Source organism: Eublepharis macularius, chromosome 8 (genome assembly GCF_028583425.1).
Source record: "Eublepharis macularius isolate TG4126 chromosome 8, MPM_Emac_v1.0, whole genome shotgun sequence".
Taxonomy (NCBI): domain Eukaryota; kingdom Metazoa; phylum Chordata; class Lepidosauria; order Squamata; family Eublepharidae; genus Eublepharis; species Eublepharis macularius.
The window spans coordinates 105757700-105783267 of record NC_072797.1 but is presented as its reverse complement, the minus strand read 5'-3'; the positions used below and the strand labels follow the sequence as shown (position 1 = coordinate 105783267).

General features: G+C 41.1%; 1 protein-coding gene across 1 annotated transcript in view; it reads left to right on the top strand.

Moving 5' to 3' along the window:
* Positions 1-25568, top strand: part of PTPRD (protein tyrosine phosphatase receptor type D) — a 513284-nt gene that overhangs the window by 110199 nt on the left and 377517 nt on the right. The window contains exon 3 of the mRNA XM_054986312.1: positions 740-881. Within this exon, the coding sequence (XP_054842287.1) occupies positions 740-881 (142 nt within the window). The remainder of the gene's footprint in view (positions 1-739; positions 882-25568) is intronic.

Genomic DNA, 25568 nt, shown 5'->3' with positions numbered 1-25568 from the left:
GGCAAAACTGCAGACAAAGACTAGTAATGACCAAGCTGGAGATGATCTCTCTCCAATTTGAAAAGAAATATACTTCCAAATTAACTTTGCTTCCAACTGAAGATGTTGGCCATGTCATTTAATGCTTTAATTGGTCCTGGCTGCTTAAAGGACTGCTTGCTCTCACAGGAGCCAGTCAAGGAATTAAAATCTTGTATAGAGTTTCTTATTGACATGCCTTCATGAATGATATGAGCTATTGCTCAAAACAGACCCTTTGGGGAAGCATAACATTCACCAGGTTAAAAAGTTTTTGTTCTCCCAGGGATTTTGCATGTAGGGTGCTGGTTTTAATTATATGTTTCAAATGCTATTAATGCTTAATAAATTGATGCTTTTTATTGATTATTTCATTTATTTGATTTAATTCAGGACTTTACTTGTCTCAAACTCTTGGGTTGAGAGATGGGGTGTAATTATTTTACGTTAATTAATTTACAAGATAATTAACAATTAGATTGGTCCTCAATTTACAAACTTACGACGTCAGATTGATTTCATAATCTGCATCAGTTTGATTACTGAAGTATATTTAAATACCCTTTTACTTATGTTTAGGGCTACTCACAGCAGCTACTCTTCTGAAGTGTGACACATTAGAAGAATATAGACCAGAGCTACTTTGTTAGAAGTATTCTGGATTAGCTGAGAGGCAGGCATTTGTTACAACACCTGTGACAGCTGTTGTTTCCTTCAATAGGTAATAGAGTTTGATGATGGATCCGGATCAGTCCTCAGAATACAACCACTACGGACTCCACGAGATGAAGCCATTTATGAATGTGTCGCTTCTAACAGTGTTGGAGAAATAAGTGTGTCTACAAGACTCACTGTATTGCGTGGTAAGTCTCTGCCATTTAAAAAAAAGTTATTAATTTGTGTGCACTTCTTCAAGTTGGCAAAAGTACAAAAGAGGTACTTCGAAGGTCAGCTTGTTTGAGAGTCATACTAAGGTCAGATTGTTTGAGAATCATACTATTAACGCTGCCTTTGTGTGGTAGAAAATCTAATGTATTGAGCTTGGGTTTTCAGTATGAAATAGCCCATTTTTTTATGCTGTTGACATAATCAGTTGTGTTGAAGGGTACAGTTTAACACATTCTTTCTTATACATGGGATTTATCCATGTCACTGCTGGTGGTTCTACTACATGTGTCTTGTTGTGTATACTTTGTGTTCTAATCTTTACTTTATGTATGTGTAGGCCTGTGGCTGAAGAAGTATAGTTGCTGTCTTCGCATAGCTGTTGTAAATCTTTAGTTGTGCAGAGAGCCAGGACCGTGTAAAAATAGAGCAGATTCTCCTTAAATATCAGAAAAGTTGCTGAAGATCAAGAGTAGAATAACAGCCAAAACCAAGATTATACCTGAAAACACTCTGTGGTTTTGTGGATGTAGCGGATTTGCAAGGTAGCAGCACTGCTATTGGCATTTTATAGTGTGTGATCAACATTTACATCAAAGGTAACTTGAGCACATTGACACCGACCTTGCCAAAATATGGAAATAGTATTTATTTGCATAAGCTGCACTTAAGCACTTTAGTGAACATGTAGTGACCTCTTTTCAGCAGCAGGCATTCTTCTCATATAGTTCTGATTCATTGCATTTCTTTCTCTTTTTTGTATTTCTTGAGCAAGAATATCTGCTATGGCTGATTTTAAAGTCAAATCCAGTGCTCTAACAAAATGTGAGGTCTATTTCATATTCCACAGGTGTCACTTCTGTGATACATCCAGTGAGAATTCACTTCAAATAAATTCCAGAAATCAGATGCCCTCTTGTATCTGGTTCCTAGCCTTTCGCAGATAAGGAGATTTATTTCTCCATTGCTGGTATGTCCTTCTAACATCTGACATTGTTTTTCTACACCAAAGAATATATTCTGCTGTTTCCAAAGAAATTTATGTGCATGTTTTATTCCTTCATCCATGATACAGAATTAAAAACTGGTTCTTAAAGTTCTGTGATTCCTTTTTCCTCTGTTACCCACAAATGCTTGTGGTAGAATAAATGTTAGTCTTTGCAGAGCCACTGGATGCCCCTTTTATTCTAAGCAATTTGAGCCATGGAGGAATCCTTTTCTACCACAGAGTTCCCTCACCTTACTGTTCTGATGTTTCTCTCAGTTTGCAGTCAAACAGAGGCAGGAAGTTTGAAGCCTGCACTCTCTGTACATGCATATTTGCAATAAATCCTTCCTGAAAACAGCAGAAACGATGTGGAGGTCAGTAGCTGGCTCCATCACACTCAAGACCCTGAGGATCTTGAGAATCATCATGGATTAAAGACCACTGATCTAACCAATAGATATCACATTTGGCCAAGTTTCCTTTGTGTTCTGTTTTAAGTATTCCTTTGTTTCCTGTCTTGATGATTTTTTTGAAATAGACATCGTCACATAGTTCTTTACATTTTTTTAAATGTAAAATTACCTGTTTTCAGATTCTCATTAATTAGTTTTACTTATTTAAATATCTTTATACCCTGCCTTTTCCCTTGACTCAAGCAAGAAACAACATGCATCCTTAAATCAACTTTTCTATTGCTTACTTGGGTTCTGGTGTGTTAGTGTGATTAGTTATTTCTTTCCTGGCTGGCGAGTTTTTTACAACACTCATAATTAATGAATGGATTGAATATCAGGTATTGGAGTGGGTATCTTGAATACTGAGTTTTAAAATTCATTTTATTTGTAATAAGATATAGTTCATCCGTGGCTTCTGTGCAGGCACACATTGAGATTGGGGACATGGAGATTTCCAGAACTGTCTAGAAGACTAGGAGCACTGCTCTTTCCTTTGGCGCTTTCCTGCCAAAAACATCACATGACCAGATGAAGGAGCACTGTTCCCTCAGTTCTCTATTGGCCACCTCAGAGAAAGAGCCGTTTCCATTGCTGTTTTCTGCTTTTCCCTCACCTCATCCTCTCCGATGAGAATTTTGTTTAAAAGTTTTTAACCCTCAATAGACATTCTAATGAAGAACTGCATTTAAAGAAGAAAAGTTTCTGTCTTTCTCATCATCACTATGGCTCAAGAGAGTCTTCTTCAAGATGCTGGAAAACGCCAGGCTGATTAAAGGCATGTTCTCCCTTCCTGGCACCCTTGATTACCAAGAGCTAAGTCCAGAGGTGTGGCCCATCAGAACCTCCTCACAATGGCTCTTCTCCAAGGCTATGGCTGTGGCTTTGTGCCAGCCTGATTAAAGGTAAATCCAGATGAAAGGTAAGCCCAGAGGTGTGGCCCTTCAGAGCCTTCTCACAATGGATCTTCCTTCAAGGCTGCAGCAGTGTACAAGCCTGATTAAAAGCACGTGCCCCTTCAGTTCCTAAGGGACAAGCCTGGAAATGCGGCTTGACAGAGCCATCGGTTCCAAGGCTCTTTCCCAGGGATTGTGCCTGCATGTTTGCCTAGATAAAGGCTCCTCCCCTCTTTGACTGTATCAGCTCTGAGAGGAGACAACTGGAGGTGTAGCATAAGACATCTGCCTTTTTGGAGTCTGAGAGGTTTTTTTCTAAGGCTTTGGCTGCCTGCCAGCCTGAATAAGGGCCACTACACAGCCTTGGCTGTGTCTCTGCTCTGAGAGGAGACACCTGAAGGTATAGCTTAACAGAGGCCTGGGATCTGAGGCCAAGAGGCTTTTCCCCAAGGCCTTTGGAAATAAAAGTTAAGAATTATTAGGAAAGAGATCGATAATAAAAGAGCCATTATTATAGTGCCCATGTGCTGCTGATCTTTGGTGCAGGTTTATCTGGGGTACTGCCAACAATTCTGGTCAGTCCATCTCAAAAAAGAAATTGACCTGGAAAAGGTGTAGAAGTGGGCAACCAAAATGATCAAGCTGTTCTTTATGAGGGAAGGCCAAGGAAAAGTTTAGAAAATGCAAAACTAAAAAAAAAATAAGGTGTGTGTGTGTGGGGGGGGGGGAAACGGCTGTGACAATATGGAAGCTTATGAAATTATGCATGATTTGAAAAAACTGGAGAACTTTCTCAACCAGTGAAGTTTATTGGCTGCAGATTTAGACCAGATAAAACAAAAAGGCTTCCTCATACAAAAATATGTTTAACTTGTGGGACCCACTACCACTTGCTTTCACCAATAGTACTAGACATACCTTTCTTTATCTTTTGTTTTACTGCAAATGTTTCATTTGCAATTATGTTTCCTCAACTAACTGGCTCCAACTCCTAGATACTCTGATAGGAGGCATGGGGTATTTGGCCTTGTGACACACTGTGATGGTCCATGGCATGCCTCCCCCCCCCCCTTTTGCTCCTTTGCTGCCAGGGACTCCAGTCATTGGGAAATACCCTTGCTAATCCACTGGAAAAATAATCCATTTTTAGTTTTATCCCCTAGCTGTTTTTGCTGCACAGATTGCTTTGCTAGCTGCCCAGGGTTCATCGATGGCGCATACCATCTGCCCTTTCTTTGGCCCCATCATGCCTGCTTCACTGTTTTCATTATTCTTGTGTGAATCTACTTTTTTTCACTCCTGCTGATGGCTTTGGCAGTTTTGGTCAGCTCCTTTTTCTGCACTATAGCAGTAGTCTCAGGTATTTTTTTTTCTGAGTGGCAATTTCTGCTCCTTGACTACCATAACTTGTACCTCTAAGTGGATAAGAGTCTCTACTGAGGCTGTAGCAGGACTTTGTCCTTTCTTTTTGTGCTATGGACTATATTTGGGACTCAAACACTCTAAACTTTCCTCTCCAAAGCCATTCCATGTAGGGGTGTAACCCCTTGTTAGTGTTTTGCACCTCCTTAGTGCTTCATATTTAGTGTATAGCACTTTCACCTGTGGAATGAGGACTCTGGGTTTCTAACATAAGTCTCCCCCCCCCCCCCCACATTCATAGAGTTTCACAATGTTAATGTGTGTTAATGCCCTGGCCCAAATTCCCTACCAGAAGTGGCTTTCACTCTTCATGTCTCACAACATTATCGATTGTATTAGTCATTCAGGCTCCAAGAGAGACCTGGCAGTATCCTCACACAACCCTTTCTTTGTGGGTTAGTAGAAGATATCACACTCTCCATTGAGTGCATGACTGTTTAATGCCCTTTACCTAGTAGCATGGCTGACCCCATTAGAATATGGTTTTTCCTTGCTGCTTTCTTGCTTGTAATTTGGCAGGGATACTTTTACAGAGCTCCTTGCTTCTTTAGAAGCACCTGTAGGTGAGTATCAATAAGATACTAAGCATCTGTTGGGAAGGTGGTCCTCCATAAACTCTTAAGAGACTTTGAGAGCTTCACACACACCTCCTTCAGTACTTTCCCCATGTAGGACTGCACAAAAGCCACGAAGATGAAAACAGAGTTGCACTTACCTGTAACTGTTGTTCATTGAGTGGTCTTCTGTGCAGGTACACATCCTTCCCTCTTGCCCCGCTGTAAACTTTCTGGAAATTTAGTTTCTGATGGTTCTCTGGGAGTTGCATGGAGAGAACTGAGGGAATAGTTCCCTTCCTCCTGGTCATGTGATTTTTTGGTGGGAAAGTGCCAAAGGGAGCAGTGGTGCTCCTAGTCTTCTAGAAAGTTCTGGAAATCTTCTCCGTGGCTGGCCTGCGTGTGCGCAGTCCTAATATGTGCCTTCACTGAAGACCACTTGATGAACAACAATTACCGGTAAGTGCAATCCTGTTTTCTGCTCAATAGTAGTTTGCTGGCAGCCCATGCATTATTTTCCTGCAGTGCATATTTGTTAATCACTGATGTAGTGTATTAGGTGCATGGAAGGAAGGTGATCTTGTACATACAAGAGAATGAGACAAGGAAGGTTTCCATTTATATAAACAGGAACTTTCTATCCCCCAAAGTAGGAAGCATGTAAAGAAAGACTCGATGTAGAGATGCTTAGTTTTTCTTGGTGAGTGACACAATTCTACCAACCAACCTTGTGACCAGAATTGGTATGTTCATTATGATAGCATTTTATTAATACCTTTTTTTGAAGATGAACATTTTTATCCCTGCTGTGAAAATGGTACTGTGCCAGTTTTATTATTAAAAAGTCTCTGCTGGGGAGTGATGCTGGGAGCATTAAAGAATAAAGCACAGCTGCTTGACAAACATATAATAGTATTTTTTTAAATGAACTACTGAAAAATCTGGACAATAACACTGATTATAGCAGAATACACATTAGTTGACATGCTTCTTTATTAATGGAACAATAAGTACCTGCAAAATGATATAATAGTTCTGATTACATAGGGATTTGTGCAAGGCAAATACAACATTTTCTCTCTTGTGCAATATGTAGAGATATTTAATGAATTCTCTCTTGGCTAGAATGAAAAATTGAATTTTCTATAGGAAGAGATACATTCAGGTCAATATATGTAAGAAATAAGAATTACTCACTGTTGTTCATTATCTAAATAATTAATGAATATTTTGGATTCCTTGTTTCATTTTTGATTGAAAATACCTGAAACAAAGTAAGGTACTCCTGAAATTTTAGGATTCTCAAAATGTATCTGTTGAAATTTCACGACTTTTCTTGGGATATTTAAGCTGTTTTCAGTAGGCAGTAGACCTGGTGTTTGGACTGTGGAAAAGACTTCTACTTCCACTCTTTTCACTGAGTGGTATACCTGCCATCCAGACTCTGGAGACTATATCTGCTACCACTGTTTTCAGTGGAAGTCCAAATCCAGACACCAAGTCTTCTACCCGTTGAAAATTCCAAAATTTATTCTTAGATTTTCAGCTATATTAGGTCGATGATGTATGCGAAAATAGCATTATAGGTGATTAGTATAATAACACTGTTGTCCCCCCCCCCCTTCTGTGTGGTTGGCATAATAGGCTTTAATAAAGAATGACTGGCTGACTTTCCAAAATTTTATCTGAAACAGATTTTGAAAAAGATACCAGTACTCCTGAAATGTTTGGAAGATGGTAATCATGCCCTTTCTGAAACAGTGAAATGAAATAAAATGAAATGTTTTGAAGTGCAGTCCCCCATGAATCCCCATGGGCAAAATTTGTATTCTAATGACGTCAGTATCTGGAGAACCTCAAAGGCATGAGTACATATTCCAGATAACATTATAACCTGAATAAGATTCCCAGTAGGAGTCATCAAGGAAAAATAGGAACAGAGGAAGTAATTATGAATCATATACTAGGGAAAGTAAAAGAAAATGGAGGAGAGGAGAACAATTAAAGCTGCTTTGGGGAGAAAGGCATAGGTTAGACTGAGCATGTGTGACTGGCCTGAATTCACTCAGTAAACTTCCACGGCAGTCTGAGTCTCCCAGATCCTACCTAGTCTAACATTCTAACCATTATACCATACTGGCTTTCATTTACAAGATTATGGATTGATATTTTTTAAACATACTAATATCTGCAATATACAATTATGTCACGTTTCTACCTCTGCTGACATTTGCAGAAACAATTCCTGTTAATTCATACTACAAAGAATGGTAAACATCTCATTTAAGATCTCAACATTTGGTATAGTGGCTAAGAGTGGCAGGACTCTAATCTGGAGAACTGGGTTTGCTTCCCCGCTCCTCCACTTGAAGCCAGCAGTTACAGCTTCAAGGAGCTGTCTCAGCCCCACCCACCTCACAGGGCTATAGTCATGAGGATAATAATAACACACTTTGTAAACCACTCTGAGTGGGTGTTAATTTGTCCTGAAGGGTGGTATATAAATCAAATGTTATTGTTGTTATCATAGTTATTATTATTTTATTTGAAGCAATATTTTTAGTACAAAGGAATCCTCACATTCAGAGACCATAAACTTCTGAATGCCAGTGCCAAAAGGCATCATCAGGAGAAATCTTCAGCCTTTATACTCTGTAGTTGGTTCTCCATACTAACTGGTTGGCCGCTGTGTGAGATAGGATGCCGGAATAGATGGACCTCTGATCTGATCCTGCAGGGTTCTTATTTTAGTGTAGATTTTGGACTTATTTGTGTACAAGTCAAAGCATATTGTGGCACCTAAAATAGTTTTATTTGGTTTCAGAGGAATAATTTGTAAAAACATAGGACCAGGATTGATTGATTGAGCTCTCTAGAATAAAAGCGCGTGTTTGAACACAACGTGCATATTCTACTTACTGAAGTGTGTTCTGGTTGTTTCCTCTCCCTTTTCTCCATTTTCATTCAACATTAGCTTGCACTAGAATGTGGTCCCAAATTACTCCATGCCTCATCAGAGTATTACTATACAAACCAAATCAACAGCAAGCAGAATGAAAACAGCTGAACAAACAAGACACATGTTACAAAGAGCAAAAGCTTATATTTAGGGTAAATTCATATGGCCCATTGACAGTATGCTAGTAATGGGAGATGTGCATATTTTTTCCCATTTCATCTTGGTTTAAATTTATTATTTTTATTTGTTACTGTTATCACAAGTGTTCATTTTCATTATTTTATTATTATTCATTTCCAGCAGCTTCAGTTAGAGACATATTTCTGTTTGTAATGTTCCTTTCCCTCCCGTGCTACTATTCAGTTTGAGATTGTAGCACTTCACCAAGGTACTCATCCAGCCAAATTTCAGACAGAGAGGAAAACTCATCCCTGTTTTACAGGCAGTTAAAATTCCTGCTGCAAAAGGCAGGAATTTGTCAGTCCAACAATGCAGGTGGGCACAAATGATAGGAAGTGGATCCCTTTGTATGAATCTGTCCATTTATTTACAGAGTGGTGGTGACTGGGATCTTGCTTAAAACAAAATAGTCCTCCCTTCCCATTTACATGTGAATGGAATGTTGTCTGTTTCTTCCCTAACAGGGCTAATAGCAGTTGGAGATGGAGTCATTTGCATTGGGAAAGCTAGTGGGAGAAAGGGTTAAGCCCCTTAAAATGTCCTCCTACAGTTGGTTTTAAGGAACATTAAAGATGCTAAGAGATGTCCTATGCATTGTCATCATGGATCTCTTGTGTCTTCTATAGATTGGCCCTAATCTGTTTCTCTCTCTTTTATGTTGCTGGTTGTATGTGTTGCTGAATGCACATGGCATTGGGAGGGAAGGAAGTTTTGTAATTATCTTAAGGAAACCTATTCCACCATTCTTCAGCACTGCAAGTCTCTATTGTATCATGTACCATGTGAGAGCAATGTTTCCCCTCTGTGCTCCATATCGTCCCAGAGATTACGTGCCATATATGCTGTTATGACGTTCCCACCTCCTCTTTCTCTATTCTTTGTCCTTAAACAGCACAAATGTCACCTGAGGCATTTTTAAAATTCAAAAGTAACTATTTTATTTATTTTAGAGGGGAAAGGCCAGGTGAAATTAGGGCTTGAAAATTTCAGAGGTAATTCAACATAAAAATCTCTGAGATAAAGTCAGTACCTGCACAAACTATAGTTCTTACACTCTTCTCAGATACCTAAATTTTTATGTTTAAAGTAGAGATGGGCACGGGACAAAAAAACCACGAACTACGTGATTCATGGTTCGTAGCATTCCACGGAACATCGAACCACACACTTCCGACCTTTTTCCAGTTCATGGTTCGTTGTTCCGTGGCATTTCAATTGTTCTGCACTGCCTGCTGAAGCTGGTGCGGGGTGTTTGAAACAGACAGCCCCTTTCTTCTGCTGCTTGGCAGAAGCTGTCATTTCATAGACTCCACACTGGAACCGGTGGGGGGGTCTGTGAAATGACAGCTTCTTTCTCCTGCTGCCGGGGCTGTCAGTTTTATAGACACCGTACTGTAACAGCATGGGGGTCTGTGAAACTGACAGCCCATTTCTCCTGCTGCCCAGACTGTCCATTTCACAGATTCCGTGCTGTGGGTCTGTAAAACGAACAGCCCAGGCAGCAGGAGAAACGAGTTGTCAGTTTAACAGTCCCTGCACTGGAACCGATGTGGGGTCTGTGAAATGACAGCTTCTTTCTTCTACTGCAAGAGCAGTGGGAGAAAGAAGCTGTCATTTCACAGACCCCACACCAGTTCCTGCGCGGGGTCTGTGAAACAGACAGTCCGTTTCTCCTGCTTCCCGGGCTGTCAGTTTCACAGAGTCACTACACAGGGTCTGTAAAACGGACAGCCCGGGCAGCAGGAGAAATGGGCTGTCAGTTTCACAGACGCTGCACCAGTTTCAGCTCATCGGCTGAACCCCGCGCAGGGTCTGTGAAACTGACAGCCCCTTTCTCCTGTGCAGGGGCTGTCAGTTTCACAGACCCTGTGCTGGGTTCAGCCAATGGGCTGAAACTGGCGCGAGGTCTGTGAAAATCAAAATCCAGCCACGGAATGGCTGGAAAAATTGTTTGTTCCGTAAACTCACATTTCCATGGAACGCGTGTTTTGGTGCAAACGAACCAGCCATTCTGTACGGAATTTTGTTTCATGTTTCGTTTTGTGCCCATCTATAGTTTAGAGATTTTTGTTCCTGTGTTTTCCCCAAACACTCTAATATACGGTCTTTTAATATTCTCTGTCTCTTTTGGGTTTAAGAATGCTGGTACCCACTTTCTAGTACCCCAAACCCATTCTCTTCAAACACCAGTGCTTTTCTTCAATTTTTGACTGAATCTTAAGGTCTCCAAAAGGCAGTTTCCAAAACCACACCCAACCAGGGATCTCTTCACTCTCTAGAGCTACCTCTCTGTTTAACTGAGTATGAAAAGTGTCCTCTCCTTAAAAGATCTATTCACTTTCTTTTGCCTGAATGGGAGTCTACACCACTTTCCAAATTTCCTTGCCAACTTTTCCCCAGTTCTCCTGTCACTGTTAAATTGTGTTCTTTAGGACTCCGTCTCTCAACTCTTCACACTCAATATCTCTCTGCTAGGACTGAAAAACTCTCCTCTTTCTAGCTCATGCTACCCAATCAGATTCCTTGGAGTAGCCTGTCACTCAAAGCTCTCTGTGTCTGTGAGGGATTAACCCTTAACAGTCCTTTAGCTGTTTGTATAGCACTTAAAGGCTTTAAACTGTTCACATAGAATAAAATTAAAGCCCTTCTTCAAGCCAGTGAACCAGCTAGGTGGAAGATATAAATAAGATTTCGAAAAAATAATCTTACCAGTGCAGTCCGTGTTGATAGCAAGGTATATGTGTACTTGTGTTAATAATTAAATGTCCCTTTCATCATTTATGTAAACTGAGTGGCTGTTTCTTTACACTTTACAAGTCCCTTCTTGACCCAAACTCTGCCCTCGCAAATCTCTAGGAATTTCCCAACCCAAAGTTGTCAACTCTAGACTGGCTGTATGCAGTTAATTGTTCAGTGGTGAGAGAATGCATTCACCTTCTATATGTGTCCAAAGACGATCTTGCTTTGTGTTATTTTACAACATACTGAATGTTTTGAGGTATGGCTTTTGGTGAATTATGGTTCAAATTAACACCTCATATCCTTTGTCTCATAAACCATACTCTTGCTAAGTGTGTTGAGTAGTGGGTTATGGAGAATATAGTTTGAGAGAGGCAGGACCTCTTTCCTGCTTTGGGTATTCCAGCGGTTTGCATTAGGTTGGCACGTGCATAGGTATCATTTAAGTGTTAAGGAGCTGCTGTGAGGTGCTTAAATGATTTTTACTATCATTTCAAAGAAGGAAGATGGAAACAAAACCAGAATTAATTTGCTCTGCCTGCTTCCAAGCCTTTATTTGCTTGAGCATTTATGCCAACTGAGGAGTGTGAAGGAGTGAGAATGTGCAAAACTCATTCCAGCTTTAGGATTTACTGTTGTTGTTGTTGTTGCTTTCAGTCTATCAAGCCAGTGTTATGATATTTACTGATAAGTTTTAAGTTCAAACTCTGTCTTGAAAATTATCTGGCAAAGTTAAATATATTTTCCTTGAAAAGTGATCTTACATCCCTTAGACAGCAACAAATACCTTCTGTGGAAAAAGAAATAATGTACATTCTACACTTGCTGCACTGAATATGTATTGAAGAAGAAATCAAAGATAATCCACGCACTACCTATTCTGTTAGACCATAAATCAGAACACAAGGAATAAGTTTCTCCTTGAGTTTGGCATGAGCTTTAGATAAATAGGAACCTGTTTTGGTAAAAGCTGGATGCAATTTCATTATAACTACAGTAAATGTTCATAAAAGAAGGATGTTGGAGTAAAATAAAATCCAAATCAATTTCTACTATTCTAGAAAGTGCTTGTAAACTATGCAAGACTAGTGGTTTTTCAGAAATGAATGTCTCATCAAGCATACTATTATCATGACGGAAGTTGGTTGAAACGTAGGTTGTGTTTGACAGTAGAGTACTAAAGAGACAGCAAAATTAAATGCATGTGAATTCCAAAAGCAGTCGTCTTAAGAGGGATAAAATTGCAGAGTACACCCAATAAAGTTACGAAAAATACTTTCTGTGAACCAAAAAAACCTTTGTATTTCCCTGAAGGCTGCTTTCCTGCCTATCTGTGGTTTTACAAATGAAGGCACATCAGCACCTAGCAGTACAGTAAAGCTAGAATCCCCCCCCCCTGTAATATTATCACTACTTAACCCTCGTGTTCTTGTCAGGATGGCATCCCTCTTGAATGGACCTGGTTCAGTCAGCATAGGTTTGTGCCTGATCTTATGCCTAAAGGTATCCCACTCTGTAGATACAGGTAGGGGACATGCTATATGCTAAGAAGATGCAAGGAGGAACACTGCTATATGCCCAATGATCAAGGGCAGTGATAACTCACTCAGTGGCTTGGGAGCAATATGTGGCTCTTTGACCCATGTGGCTCTTCTGATCATCGTTCCCCAGTGTGACACCTGCCCCATGTTCTAGGGAAGTGGCCACTGCCAAGGTGGGGCTTGTGGTTGGCAGTAGATCCCACATCGAAACAACTGCTGTCACAAGGATGGGAGGATGGGTAAGTTGCAAGCTTCTGTGGACTTCAAGCTAGGGATGGAAGTAAAGGACCCATCCACTCCAACAACATCCCACCCTTCTCTGTAGTCCATGTGCTCACTAAGTGTGTGCATTGAAAAAACATCCATTTCAGTTTTCAGTCCAGAAGTTCCAAGGTAACTATGCACCATTACTTTTTTTTCTGGCTGGAGTGTTGTTTTGTTTATTTTCTTTTGTTATCATGAGTTTCGACCTGGTTCTTTGCAATGCAACTTTCCAGGCTCTTTGAGGCAGCTGTTTTTGTACTTAATGGCAGCAAAATCAAACATAACATAGTCCTCTCCCTAAACCACCAACCTACCAAGTTACCTTATAAATACTCAGAACAATGGACCCTGAAGAAGGTGAATGTCTGCAGGTGCACAAAGTGAGAAACAGCGACATTAAAAAACAAGAATTGCAGCCTATGATTGAAGTCTTCCAGGGATTTCATCAAGTTATGAACAAACCACTCTCCCCTCCCTCCTCGGCACTTTTCCTAAAACAGATTGTCCAAGTGCCCTGGTAAGGGGGCAAGACTGGATAGCACTGCAAAACAAACCCCCAGCAAGTCTACTCAGATGTAAGTCCCATATTGTTCAGTAGTGTTACTCCCAAGGAAGTGTCTTTTGCATTGCTGCCTCTTATTGAAGTCTTCCCTCAAAATGTTTCCAAAGCTCATGCGAGAAGGGGAGGGGTCTTCCCTTTTGAGGACTTGATTGGCAGGGAGCAAATGCCATTTCCCAGGCAGCAACTAAGGGGAGGAGATGCACTCATGTGCAGAGCGCTCATTCTCCCTTCCTGCCGACAGAATTAATTAATGTAATTTGACCCTCTTGGGATCTAAATGCTGTTCAGGAAAACAAGATGCTGCCCTCCAAGGTGAGGCCAGTGCCTGTGTACTGCTGCTGCTGCAAAGTATGAACTGAGATGAAATGCACAAATTTTTGGGTGGCAGGGATTTGTTGCAATTTAGTTTCCTGGGTTTGGTTCAGCATTCCAGAAGCTGTGGTGTATTTTGGCTCTTTTTCCTGTTATGCACAGCCCTAATGCTCACATCCCAGAACCCCAGAGGCTGTTAGGAGGAGAAAATTAGCAAGAGTGGGGTGATGCTTCAGTTTTATTCCCCTTTTTCCACAGTAAGCTTTCCTCCAGACACCTTGTCAATCTTTCCTAACCTGCTGTGTCTCATACTGAGCGTAAGAATGCAGAGAGGGAAATAGAGAGCATGCACGCTGTAGGAACCTGCTCCAGTGAGAAGAGAGATATCACAATGCTGTTGGCTGACTCCCATCAGGATTCTTCAATGGGAAGCCCCATTGAAGAAATCAATCTTTGCTTTCGTCATCCTGTTTCCCAGGCAAGACACAGAGTAAGCTTCAAGATTGGATTGGGCACTGAAATTACCATGAATTTTCCCAGTGGGCTGCTGTTCTGAGGAGTCACTTGGGCCACTGTAACAACTGAGCTGGTGGGGAGGACTTGGTCCCCTGCTCCAAATAGTTTGATATCTAGTATTGGAATAGGAAGTGGAAGGCTCAAGGAGAGATCCTTAATGGGACATGAAATGTATTGAACAACAACCTTTCCAGTAAATCTCTGTCTTATCCTAACATACCTTACAAGGGTGTTGTGAGAATAAGACAAAGGAGGTGAGAACTATGTATTCTTCCCTGAACCTTTGAGAAAAAATTCCACCTTTTTATTAAGTATAGCATGAAATACAACCCCACAATTCTTGCAGTTGCTGTGCACCTTACTATTATGTGCCCTACTAGGCTCTGCCCTTTGACCTGTGCTCTGCTAGGTTCTGCCCTTTGACCTGGTGCTACTGTGAAGGTTTTTTCCATGGCTATTTTTAGCTTCTCCATCTGCCCCTGGTAAACTTGACTGTGTGACTACAGGCTATCTTACTGAGCTGCAAGAATTGTGCCAGGGATACAGCAAGAAGACAGGGAGGGAAGTAAATAGCACACAGGCTTCCCTCTGCAAGTGTCTGCTCTGAGCCCTTTGGAAAATCCCTGGGAAGAGGGCAAGGTGGAAAGCCTGCCACCTTGCCCTCTTGCCAGTGATCTCTGCCTTTGTGCTGACTTAACAGCATGCAGCAGAGCAGGCTCCCACAGCTGATGGCCATATCCAGACATGCAGGCATTTTGCCTGTCCTTCTTCTGCAAAACCTGTTGAGCACTTACCTTGCTAGTAGCGCTGGTGCTTCAGGTATCCTATAAACCCCCACACATTTGCAAGGTATGTTGCTTAATCTTTAACCCTAAGAGTAAGTCCCATTGAACAAAATGTAAGCATGTATAGGATGACATTTTTAGAGGACTGGATGATCTGTGGCTTCTCAAGCCATCTGGATTTGTCATGGGAGAGAAGGAGAGGTAGAAGGAGAGGTAGAAGGAGCTTTTTAGAAATTTTGATAATTTCATCATTAATATAAGCTCAACATAAAGTGGACATCTAATTTTACAATACAACTTCTCTGTAATGATTTTTATCAAGTTTGGGAAGATGTAGGAGTTCTGTTTATAAAAGCTGGGTCAACGCATGCAGATGAATGAGATGGTGGAATGGGGCATGCTGCTGATGAATGCTCATCAAACAAAACTTCTTGCAAGTAGAAAATTTAGGATGAAGGAAGATTCTAATGACCCTGTATCCTAAAATGCAAGAGTTCCACTGGAAAGGAACATAGGGAAGATTTTTTTTAAAAAATATCCAACCTAATAATGAGTTCTGGAGAATTTGGAAGCTTGCACACTATTTCACCTTGTTGGGTAGAGCTACATGGCACACTGGCTATCAGCAGCATGTCTCAGCTAGAGATGGGCACAAACAGCAATACAAACAAAAAAAAGCCATGAACAGCCCAATCTGCTGTTCACGAACAAGCTGTTTGTGAGGCCCTATTCTAAACGAACAGGTGGTCATTGCAAGCCTCGTCCGTTGCTGTTGGTCAAGCTAGACAGTCTGGCACCTGCAATCAATTCCCTTGGAAACTTAGGCAGGGATTGTCTGAACTCTGTCTGAACTCCTGCTGTTGCCCTGGAAACTCCTATCTAAGCCCAATTTTGCTTGATAGGCAGGTCTTCCTTTTAAGTGTGGAGCTCTAAATTTGTTACAAGGGAGCAAAGAGCAGGGGGAGGGGGGCTCCCAGCTCTGGCTTAGTTTGCAGACAGTGGAGAGGGAGAGACAGTTGCTGTTGGCATTTTGATAGAGAGAGTACATTGGAGCTTGAATTTTCTTTGTGTGTGGTGGGATAGGGATATACTCCTTCAAGTTCCAGAACTGCTGCCAGGCTCTGGGCCAAGCTATTATTTATTATTGGTACCTTTCCTGCTGCCTGCTCAGGTAAGGTTTCTGGGAGTGGTGCGGTAGGGATCTACCCCTTCAAGTTCCAAGGCTGCTGCCAGGCTCTGGGGCCAAGCTATTATTTATTATTGGTACCTTTCCTGGTGCCTACTCAGGTCAGGTTTCTGGGAGTGGTGCAGTAGGGATCTTGACCAAACTTGGATGATGGCTGGAGGAGAGCCTGCTGGCTCCCACGAACATCCAACCACGAATATGTTCGTGAACAGGTCATGCTTGTAAGTGTTTTTGAGTCCCTGTTTGTGGATGGCAATGAACAACGACATCATGTTCGGGGTTTTTTTTTCTATTCATGCCCATCTCTAGTCTCAGCTACCTTGGTTGGATATTTAAATGGGCAGTTCAGAAGCAGCTTGTCACTGGTGAGAGTACCACATTGGCAGTGAGAAAATCTCTGTGGAAGGTAAAAAATTTCTCAGCAGCCAGAAACAAAAATGGCGCAACGGAGGCCAGACAGACTAGAACTTGCCAACATTGGTGACTGGAAGTGGCCACAGCTAGAAGGGAATGTTTCTTCCACTGAGCTAAGGAAGCCTTCCTGGCATAAGCCTTGCCGGAAAAGTCCTGTGTGATGTAGCTCTAGGAGATCTCAGCCCGTAGGACCACAAAAGTGGGCAGCACAGCCTCAGGCTGAAAAACTCTAATATTGTGCAACTCAAATGATCCATACTCTGACCTCTTAGATTAAACAAACTCCCTTCCTGTGTTTTGTTACAGTCTGGTCATTTAAGGTGTTCATTAGGTAGAGCCTAATGCAACTTCTGAGACTACCAGAAGCCCTTGACAAGGGAATTCATTATAATTTTATAGAGTCAAGAAAATAAGCACATTTTAGGAAATCATGTTTAGTATGTATTATTAACTGATGTTTTAAATAATGAAATGTAAACAATTATTTTCAGAAATATTAATTTGAAAGACTCAAACGATGTGCATTAGTACATATGCCAAAACAAGAGATTTATTTGCTCTGCCATAGTAAGAGAATCAAATAGCCAAGATTAAAGCAGCCTGCTAAAAAGTATTTTTTAATGGATAGTATGGCATTAGACCTTATTATGATAGATTTCATTTCAGGTAATGCAATGTCTGTTCTAAACTGACATCAAATGCTGCAGCTGACTTACTACTCTTTCATTAATCTTTGTTGCAAAAAATGCATTAATAAAGTCACCATTCACCAGTTCAATCACAAATGGAATTTCCTCGCCTTCCCTTGCAAACAGATAAATCATCTTGTGCAAAGGTTTCACTGTGACTTAAATTATTCCATTAAAATGATTTACTATCAAACTACTATACTGGACCTGCTAGAATAGGAAATCTTGGCTGGTAATGGTATCATGTCGTCACATTTTTATTTCTAAAGCTTCTTCTGAAATGTTGTATTGGTGAAAGCATGAAATAGAGAGGGGTAGAATAATGATGAGTGTCTTGTCAACATGCTGTATATACATATAGGGAAAGTGAACACTCTGGTATCTGAGTACCTCCAGACTAGCCTTCACAAATTTTCCCTTAAACATATGAGAATGTTAGAATTAAGCATTTTAATTTTTGCTTAAAAGAATGCCTTCCATGAATATAGTTTTAGGTGGATAGCCATGTTGGTCTGCAGCAGAACCTTAAGATTTGAGTCCAGTGAAACTTAAAAGCCAACAAGATTTTCAACGTATAAGCTTTTTAAAGTCAAAGCCCCTTCTTCAGATACCTCTCGAAAGTTTATACCTCCATATATACTTCCAAGAAGACCAGAAAGAGACCTTGAAGGCAATTGACCACTCCTTATGCTATTATGTAGGATTCTGAACATGGTGGTTCCATTTACCTGTTGGTGACCTCAAGTACTTTTTAAAGCCATCAAAGCCAGTGCCATGTACCTGAAAATGAATTTCATGAGTTAACTATGTGTAATATGAAATAGCATTTCTGTTTGTCTGTACTGGATCTACTGACAGTAAATCTTACTGGATGCTCCTGAACTCTAGTCTTATGTAAGAAGAAGAAAAATCTCTCTCCAGTTGCCATTTTGTTTCGTATTCATCCAATTTGAATTTGTCTGTACTTCTTGATTAGACCATCTTAAAAGCTTGGTTTCTGCTGTAAATTGGCACCTTCATTACTTTCTTCTGATTCCAGATCACTTACGAATATGTTAAATAGCACTGTTCCAAATACCAACCTTTGGTGTTACTTGCTGTTTACTTCCTTCTATTATAGAAGGTGAACATATATGGTATTTGTTGGATCATCCCATTTATCTGTTTTTGATGGTGAAGCTGAACTTCCTTTGTTGAAGTCATGCTGATTTGTCTTCACCAAGGCACATTCCTCTGTGTTCATTTACCTGGGTAAGATATTAAGTTGATAGATGTTATGGCTGTGCAACTGGCCTGGGCTATCCAACAGGGCCTGAACAACATATCCATGCTTTGAGCAGCCCGGAAAGAAGTAAACATGGCCAAGCTGGGAGGAGTATATGATACTGCTGGGAGGGTGACTACTGTCTGAGCTGGACAGGCAGTCAAAAGGCAGCTGGCGCAAAGATAAGGGGGTGGAAGAGCAGAGACTGGGGCCAGAAAAGTTGACCTATAGCTGGTCTGCCGTTTGCCTGACAGGACCGGAGTACAAAGAGCCCAGTCGGGCACCCTTGAGGCTGCTGGGACAGCGGCAGAGCAGAGGTTGCTATAAAGGAGGCAGGCACTCTCACAGGTGTGACTGCCCTACATCAGCTGAGGAAGCCAGAGGTGGAGAAGAACCTGCCCAGAGTGTGAGGGGGTGGGGTGGAGCGACTTGCCAGCCTGCTCTCAGCCTTCCAGGAGCATCTCAGCTCCAGGGCATTGGAGTATGGGAAGGCACAGAGGTGTGAAACAGAGTACTCATGTGAAGATGGCTACTGGAAAGTGGCAAAGATGAAGAGTGAGCATGTTGGTGCTGAGGAGGAATATCAAGGGCCAGCCTTCGACTCAAAAGCATGGTGCCCAGTCTGAGTCCAGAGGGGATGGGGACAGATGTGTAATTCCATATTCACTCTTGATTGTCACCTTTTTTTTTAAAAAAAAGGGATTACATTGGCAGTTCTCTAAACCTCTGATAATGAGAATAAAGTTACAAATAAGTTGCAAACTGTTAAAAGATTAACAGTTTTCTGATTTATATAAGAACTTGATGTTGAATGATGTTAGCCTCTACATTGTTAATTTGTAATTTCTTCATTAATTCTAAAAAATAAATCTTTTTCACTTCTGCTTGTCAGAGCTCTTCAGTTGTCCATACTGAAAATAATGGTTCAGATATACCTCTTCAACAATTGCCATGTGGGAGACTAATGATTTTGTGGTAGATTTTATCTGAGTCTTTATAATGGTGACTTCAAATTACTTCCAAGCTAACCAAAAGGATTTAATTACTGATTCTACCCTTCAACTTACTTTTTATTAGATTCCTATATTGAGAGTCTTTCTCCTGAAATTATATTTTTTAAAGATATTTTTACCCCAGTTTGTCTCCAGTGGTGACCCAGAGTAACTTATAATATCCTCCTCCCCTCCCTCACAACAACAACCCTGTGAAGTGGGTTAGGATGTGAGAGAGTGACTGGCCAAAAGTCACTTCCATGGCAGTGGGGGGGGGGGTTTAAAAGCTGAAGCTCCCTAGATCCTGTTCCAGCCACTGCACCACACATATGACTAAGCTTGTTTTCTAGCAATTTTCTCATATATGTTGAACATGTTGCAATAACTGTTCCTAAAGATTTCAGTAACATTTACATTTCTATTCTGATCCTAGGCATCAGTCAGTATTATATCAAAGATTACTATCATAATTATTGCCAAGTCCATCATTATTATTGCCTGCCCCCAACCACACCTGGGCTAGTAATATCTGCAGAAGATATTATTTATTTATTATATTTTATTTATACTCCGCCTTCCCCACAGATGGGCTCAGGGTAGCTAACAACATTCAAAAATACATTAAAAGTCACAAAACCATAAAATCAATAATAATTTTTTAAAAGTCATTAAAATAGTCCAGGAGCAGGCTGTTTAAACAAATATTGGGAGTCTATATATGGGCATAGCAGATGGCCAAGGGCAGCCCCAGAAAAAGTGGTGGTCTTAGGGCCAAACTACAAGTGACGAATGACACTTGAACGGCAAGTGTATTCCTCCCTGTTCACTTGCCCTCCACTTGCCCTCCACTCGATCCACTTGCTGTTCAAGTGTAATTCGTCACTTGTAGCTTGGCCCACAGATGGAAGAAGGAGGACACCTGCTGGCACTCATCCAAAGGCCTGGTGGAACATCTCTGTTTTACAGGTCCTGCGGAACTGTAACGGGTCCCACAGGGCCCGGATCTCTAGTGGGAGAGCGTTCCACCAGGCCAGGGCCAGGACAGAATAAGCCCTAGCCCTGGTTGAGGCCAGACGGATGTCCTTCGGGCCAGGGACCACCAGAAGTTGCTTGTCTGCAGAATTCAACACCCCACAGGGGATGTAATGGAAGAGGCGGTCCTGCAGGTATGCAAGTCCCAGTCCGTGAAGGGCTTTAAACACCAAGGTTAACGCCTTAAACTGGATCCAGAACTCCACTGGGAGCCAGTGCAGCTGGCACAGCACAGGATGAATGTGCACTCAGATTGGCATTCTGGTAAGGATGCGTGCCGCTGCATTCTGGACAAGCTGTAAGTTCCGGGTCAGGCCCAAGGGCAGCCCAGCGTAGAGTGAGTTGCAGTAGTCTAGCCTGGAGGTGACCATTGCATGGATTACTGTGGCCAGGTCTCGGGGTGAAAGATAGGGTGCCAGTTGCCTGGCCTGTCGAGGATGAAAAAAGGCAGACCTGGCAATGGTCATGACCTGGGCCTCCATTGAAAGTGTGGCATCCTTGGTCACACCCAGGCTCCTCACCATTGGTGAACATTTCAACTGTACCCCGTCGAGAGCTGGGAGCTGAGTCCCCAGCTTGATCGCCCCAAGACCCAGACACAGAACCTCTGTCTTCAGGGGATTCAATTTCAGGTGACTCTGATGTAACCATACCGTCACAGCCTCAAGATCCTTGGCCAAGGAATTCAGAGTAAGATCAGACTGGCCATCCATCAGCAGATAGAGCTGAGTGTCATCCACATACTGGTGACAACCCAGCCCAAAGCTGCAGACTAACTGGGCGAGGGGGTGCATATAGATGTTAAATAGCATTGGGGAAAGAATCGCCCCCTGAGGGACACCGCATACCAAAGAATGGCGAGCAGACATCTTTTCCCCGACTGCCACCCTCTGTCCTTTATTGCGAAGGAAGGAGTACAGCCATTGCAGGGCTGTTCCACAAATCCCCACATCGGCAAGGCGGTGGGTCAGAAGACCATGTTGAACGCTGCTGTAAGATCTAAAAGTATCAGCCGACCCGCCCTGGTCCAGGTGTCGCCGCAGGTCATCTGTGAGGGCGACGAGAGCCATCTCTGTACCATGGCCAGGCCTGAAGCTGGACTGGAATGGATCCAGGATAGAGGCATCATCCAGGTATACCTGCAGCTGTTCCGCTACTGCCCTCTCAATCACCTTACCCAGGAACAGAAGATTCGAAACTGGGTGGTAATTGGCTGGATCAACAGGATCCAGTGATGGTTTCTTAAGGGCCGCACCACTGCCTCCTTCGGTGGTTCTGGAAAAAACCCAGAACTCAGAGAAAGATTAATGATGTTAGCTAATGGTGCCTGAATCCCATCACCGCCAGTTTATTATCAATCTTTATTTTGTCCCTGTTTGACAATATTTTTTTTTTAATTATTGGGTGAGTATAATATAAATGTTTACATTTTCCAAATCTGCCCTTTCTTAATCTATTCCCCCACCCTATCCCTCCCCCCTCTCTACTATAGACTTCCAACAGCTTTCCAACCCAATGTCTAACACTACTCTACTTAATATTATTTGATTATTTAGCAAATAAATTGTTCCCTTAACTCAATATCTATTTCACATCATTGTCCATATTTCCCCCTTGTAATGATCACTATCTCCCTCCTTAATCAAAAACTAAAAATTGTCTAATAACCACATCTCCCCTTATACGTCCCACTTTCTTTCTATGTATTGTTTCAGTTTCCCCCAGTCTTTAAAAAATTCCTCTGGATTTTGTTCTCTTAGTTTTCTTGTTAATTTGTCCATTTCAGCCATATGTAGTAGTTTTTGTATCCAATTCTCAACAGATGGCACTTCTTGTGTCTTCCAAACTTGAGCATACAATATTCTTGCTGCCGTTGTCATATAAAATACTAGTGTTCTGTCTTGTGGATTAATTCCGTCTAAGTTCAAGTCCAGCAAAAGCAGTCCTGGATTTTTATTTATTTGAAATTGTAAAATTTGAGACATGGCTTCTGTAATATTCCTCCAGAACTGCTTTGCAACATCACAAGTCCACCACATATGATAAAATGAACCTTCATGTTTCTTACATTTCCAACATTTATCAGACATTTGGTTATTTCCGTATGCTATTTTCATCGGCGTTAGGTACCATCTGTACATCATCTTATACACATTTTCTTTGATATTAGTACATGTTGATATCTTTAAGGTGTTCTTCCACAAGCGTTCCCACGCCTCCATTGTTATATCTCTATTACAGTTTATGGCCCATTTCACCATTTGCACTTTAACTGTTTCATCTTCTGTGTACCATCTTAACAGGACCTTATAGACTTTAGATATCTTTTTTCCCCCATCTTGCAATATGCTTTCTTCCAGTTCAGAATTTTTCGGTTTAAATCCAAATTTCAAACGATCTGAATCATATAAGTCTCCTGTTGGACAATACTGAACATTCTACTATCATGCCTAAAGAATCTCACAGAACCAGGTTAAGTCTTGTTGGTTCTTTTCTAGTGAAGACTTTCCCCAGAATAGGGTGGTACAACCTTGATTCTCTTGGACCTTTGAAGCGTCTTTTAATCCCATCTATCCCATCTGGACTGATTTATACAAATGGATATTGGAGGTATCGTAGTTCTGGCCCTACCTATCTGATTAATTCTAAAGGAGGTACAGAGGAAATAGATTTTCACTTCCTTCACATCTGAAATATGGGATACGGGGCCTCATGTTCTGTCCCCATGCTGTTTGGCAACTACGTGAAACTATCAGAAGACATCAGTATGCAGCTATATAATAATAACAGTTTATTTGTATACCACTCTTCTGTACAGATTAATGTTTACTAAGACTGGTGAACAAAGCTGATTATTATTATCCCCTAATGCAGCTGAGGAGCTGGAGCTGAGAGGGGTAGCTTATCCAAAGCCACCTGGTGAGTTTATGGCATTAGTGAGATTCAAACCAGCGAAGTGCTGCATTGCATCCCAACTATTTAACCACCATGTTACACCTGCTGTATTTTTTTCTTTTTACATTAGTCAGGTGAGATGTTGTATGTCTTGACTTGGTGGTAGTAATAGCTTGGATGTGGATGAGGGCCAATAAATGGAGACTCGATCCATATAATACTGAGATTCCTAACAAAGCCAGTCAAGGAATGTGGAATGAGCATATTCTAGACTTGCCCTTAAGGACCAGTTTTGGAGGTTGGCAGTGCTTTTTGATCAGAGGTAGATATTTTCTGTGGTACATTGTACCTTTTACCAGCTTTGGCTGGTTTGCCAGCCATAACCCTTCTTTGAGAGCCATGATTTGGCTACAGTTACATTTGTGTAGAACTACTGCAGTACACTGTATGTGGGTTTGCCTTTGAAGATTTGTTTGGAAGCTTTGACTGATATCACAGCCAACTGCTAATAAGTACAACCTGTGGGGACATAGTTCAGTTTTAGAAGATCTTTGACTTCCATTATGCTTCCAATTCATTGTGCTAAGCCACATTTGTAAATCCTTCTGAGTTCTGGGATCATTTATGTACATGGCCATCAGTTTAGAGTGTCATAAGAGACCCTGATCTGAGTGCCCCCACAATTGGAACCTCACTGGGTAAGGAGCAGGGACAGAACATTTTCACTTTTGGTGCCAATATTATGGAAATTCCTCCACCATACAGGCTCTACTTGTACCAACTTTACAGTTTTGATTTTTTAAAAAGTTATGCAGAATGTTACAGAATGTTATGTTTTTAGTTGTCAATATGTTAATTATCTTGCTGCTGCTGTTTTATTTTGTTATTGTATTCTTTTATTTTTATTATTTTTATTTTTTTATTTTATGTAGTTGTATACAGAGATGGGCAGATAGAAATGCTTCAATTAATTAATATCAAACAATAAACTTAGAACTTTTTAAACACTGTTTCACAACGTGGTTTTTAATTAAGCTTTAGGCCCTGTTAAACAAGTTTTAAAATTTAATTAATACCTGGTTTTGAAGGAACAAGTCCTACCATTGTAAATTTATAGCTTGCCTACAGGCAGTTCAATCAAAAGTTAGTTTTCCAAAACTTAAGACTTCATCCTGGCTGCCTAAATGTGTTATCTTTTCAATAAGTGATGGTTTTAAATGATTAGGTAAATATCAGCTTCCTTCCCAGGACTCAACTCTCAATTACCTAATTAGCCTTTTCTGTGATTGTTGTGGTTATGTTCCATTGTTGAGATTCTCTTGTTGAGAGAAATGGTTTATAAGGTTCTCAGACCTTATAAATAATTTCTCCTTATATAGTCATTGTTAGTCCTTTGGACTGATGAACAAAGTTCTGGATGACTCTGGTCAGGACTGATTCAGATATAGGCATGCACTTAAGAAGCTCTAAGCACCTAGTTAGCTTTCCTGTATCAAATCATTTAACTCCTGGCAGAAGGGTCACCACAGATAACATTTTAGGTTCAGTACCTGGTATAGTACATAAGTAATACAATTAAAGAGTCTCTGCTTCCATTCTAAGCCTTTATTATTACGTTATTATTCAGCATTTTTAATATTGTCTCAATCAACAGAAAATCATACCATCCATTATAACAAGTCCAATCCAATCCTAGCCATTTAATCGTGTCCGATCCTTGGCTACTCTGTAGATCGTATCCCTCCAGGCCTTTCTGTCTCTGACTGCTTCTTTCAATTCCTTCATGTTCAGTCCAGTGTCTTTCATGATGGTATCCAGCCAGCGGGTTTTTGGTCTTCCTCTCTTCCTCATTCCACTCACCATTCCTAGCATCATTGATGTTTCTAGTGAGTTGGTCCGCATTACATGCCCGAAATAGCTGAGCTTCTGCTTTTGTAATCTTTGTAATTATAACAAGTACATAGATCATTAAAGGAGGGCAATTACATGAATCCAAAAAGGTATCTTACACAAAGATAAACAG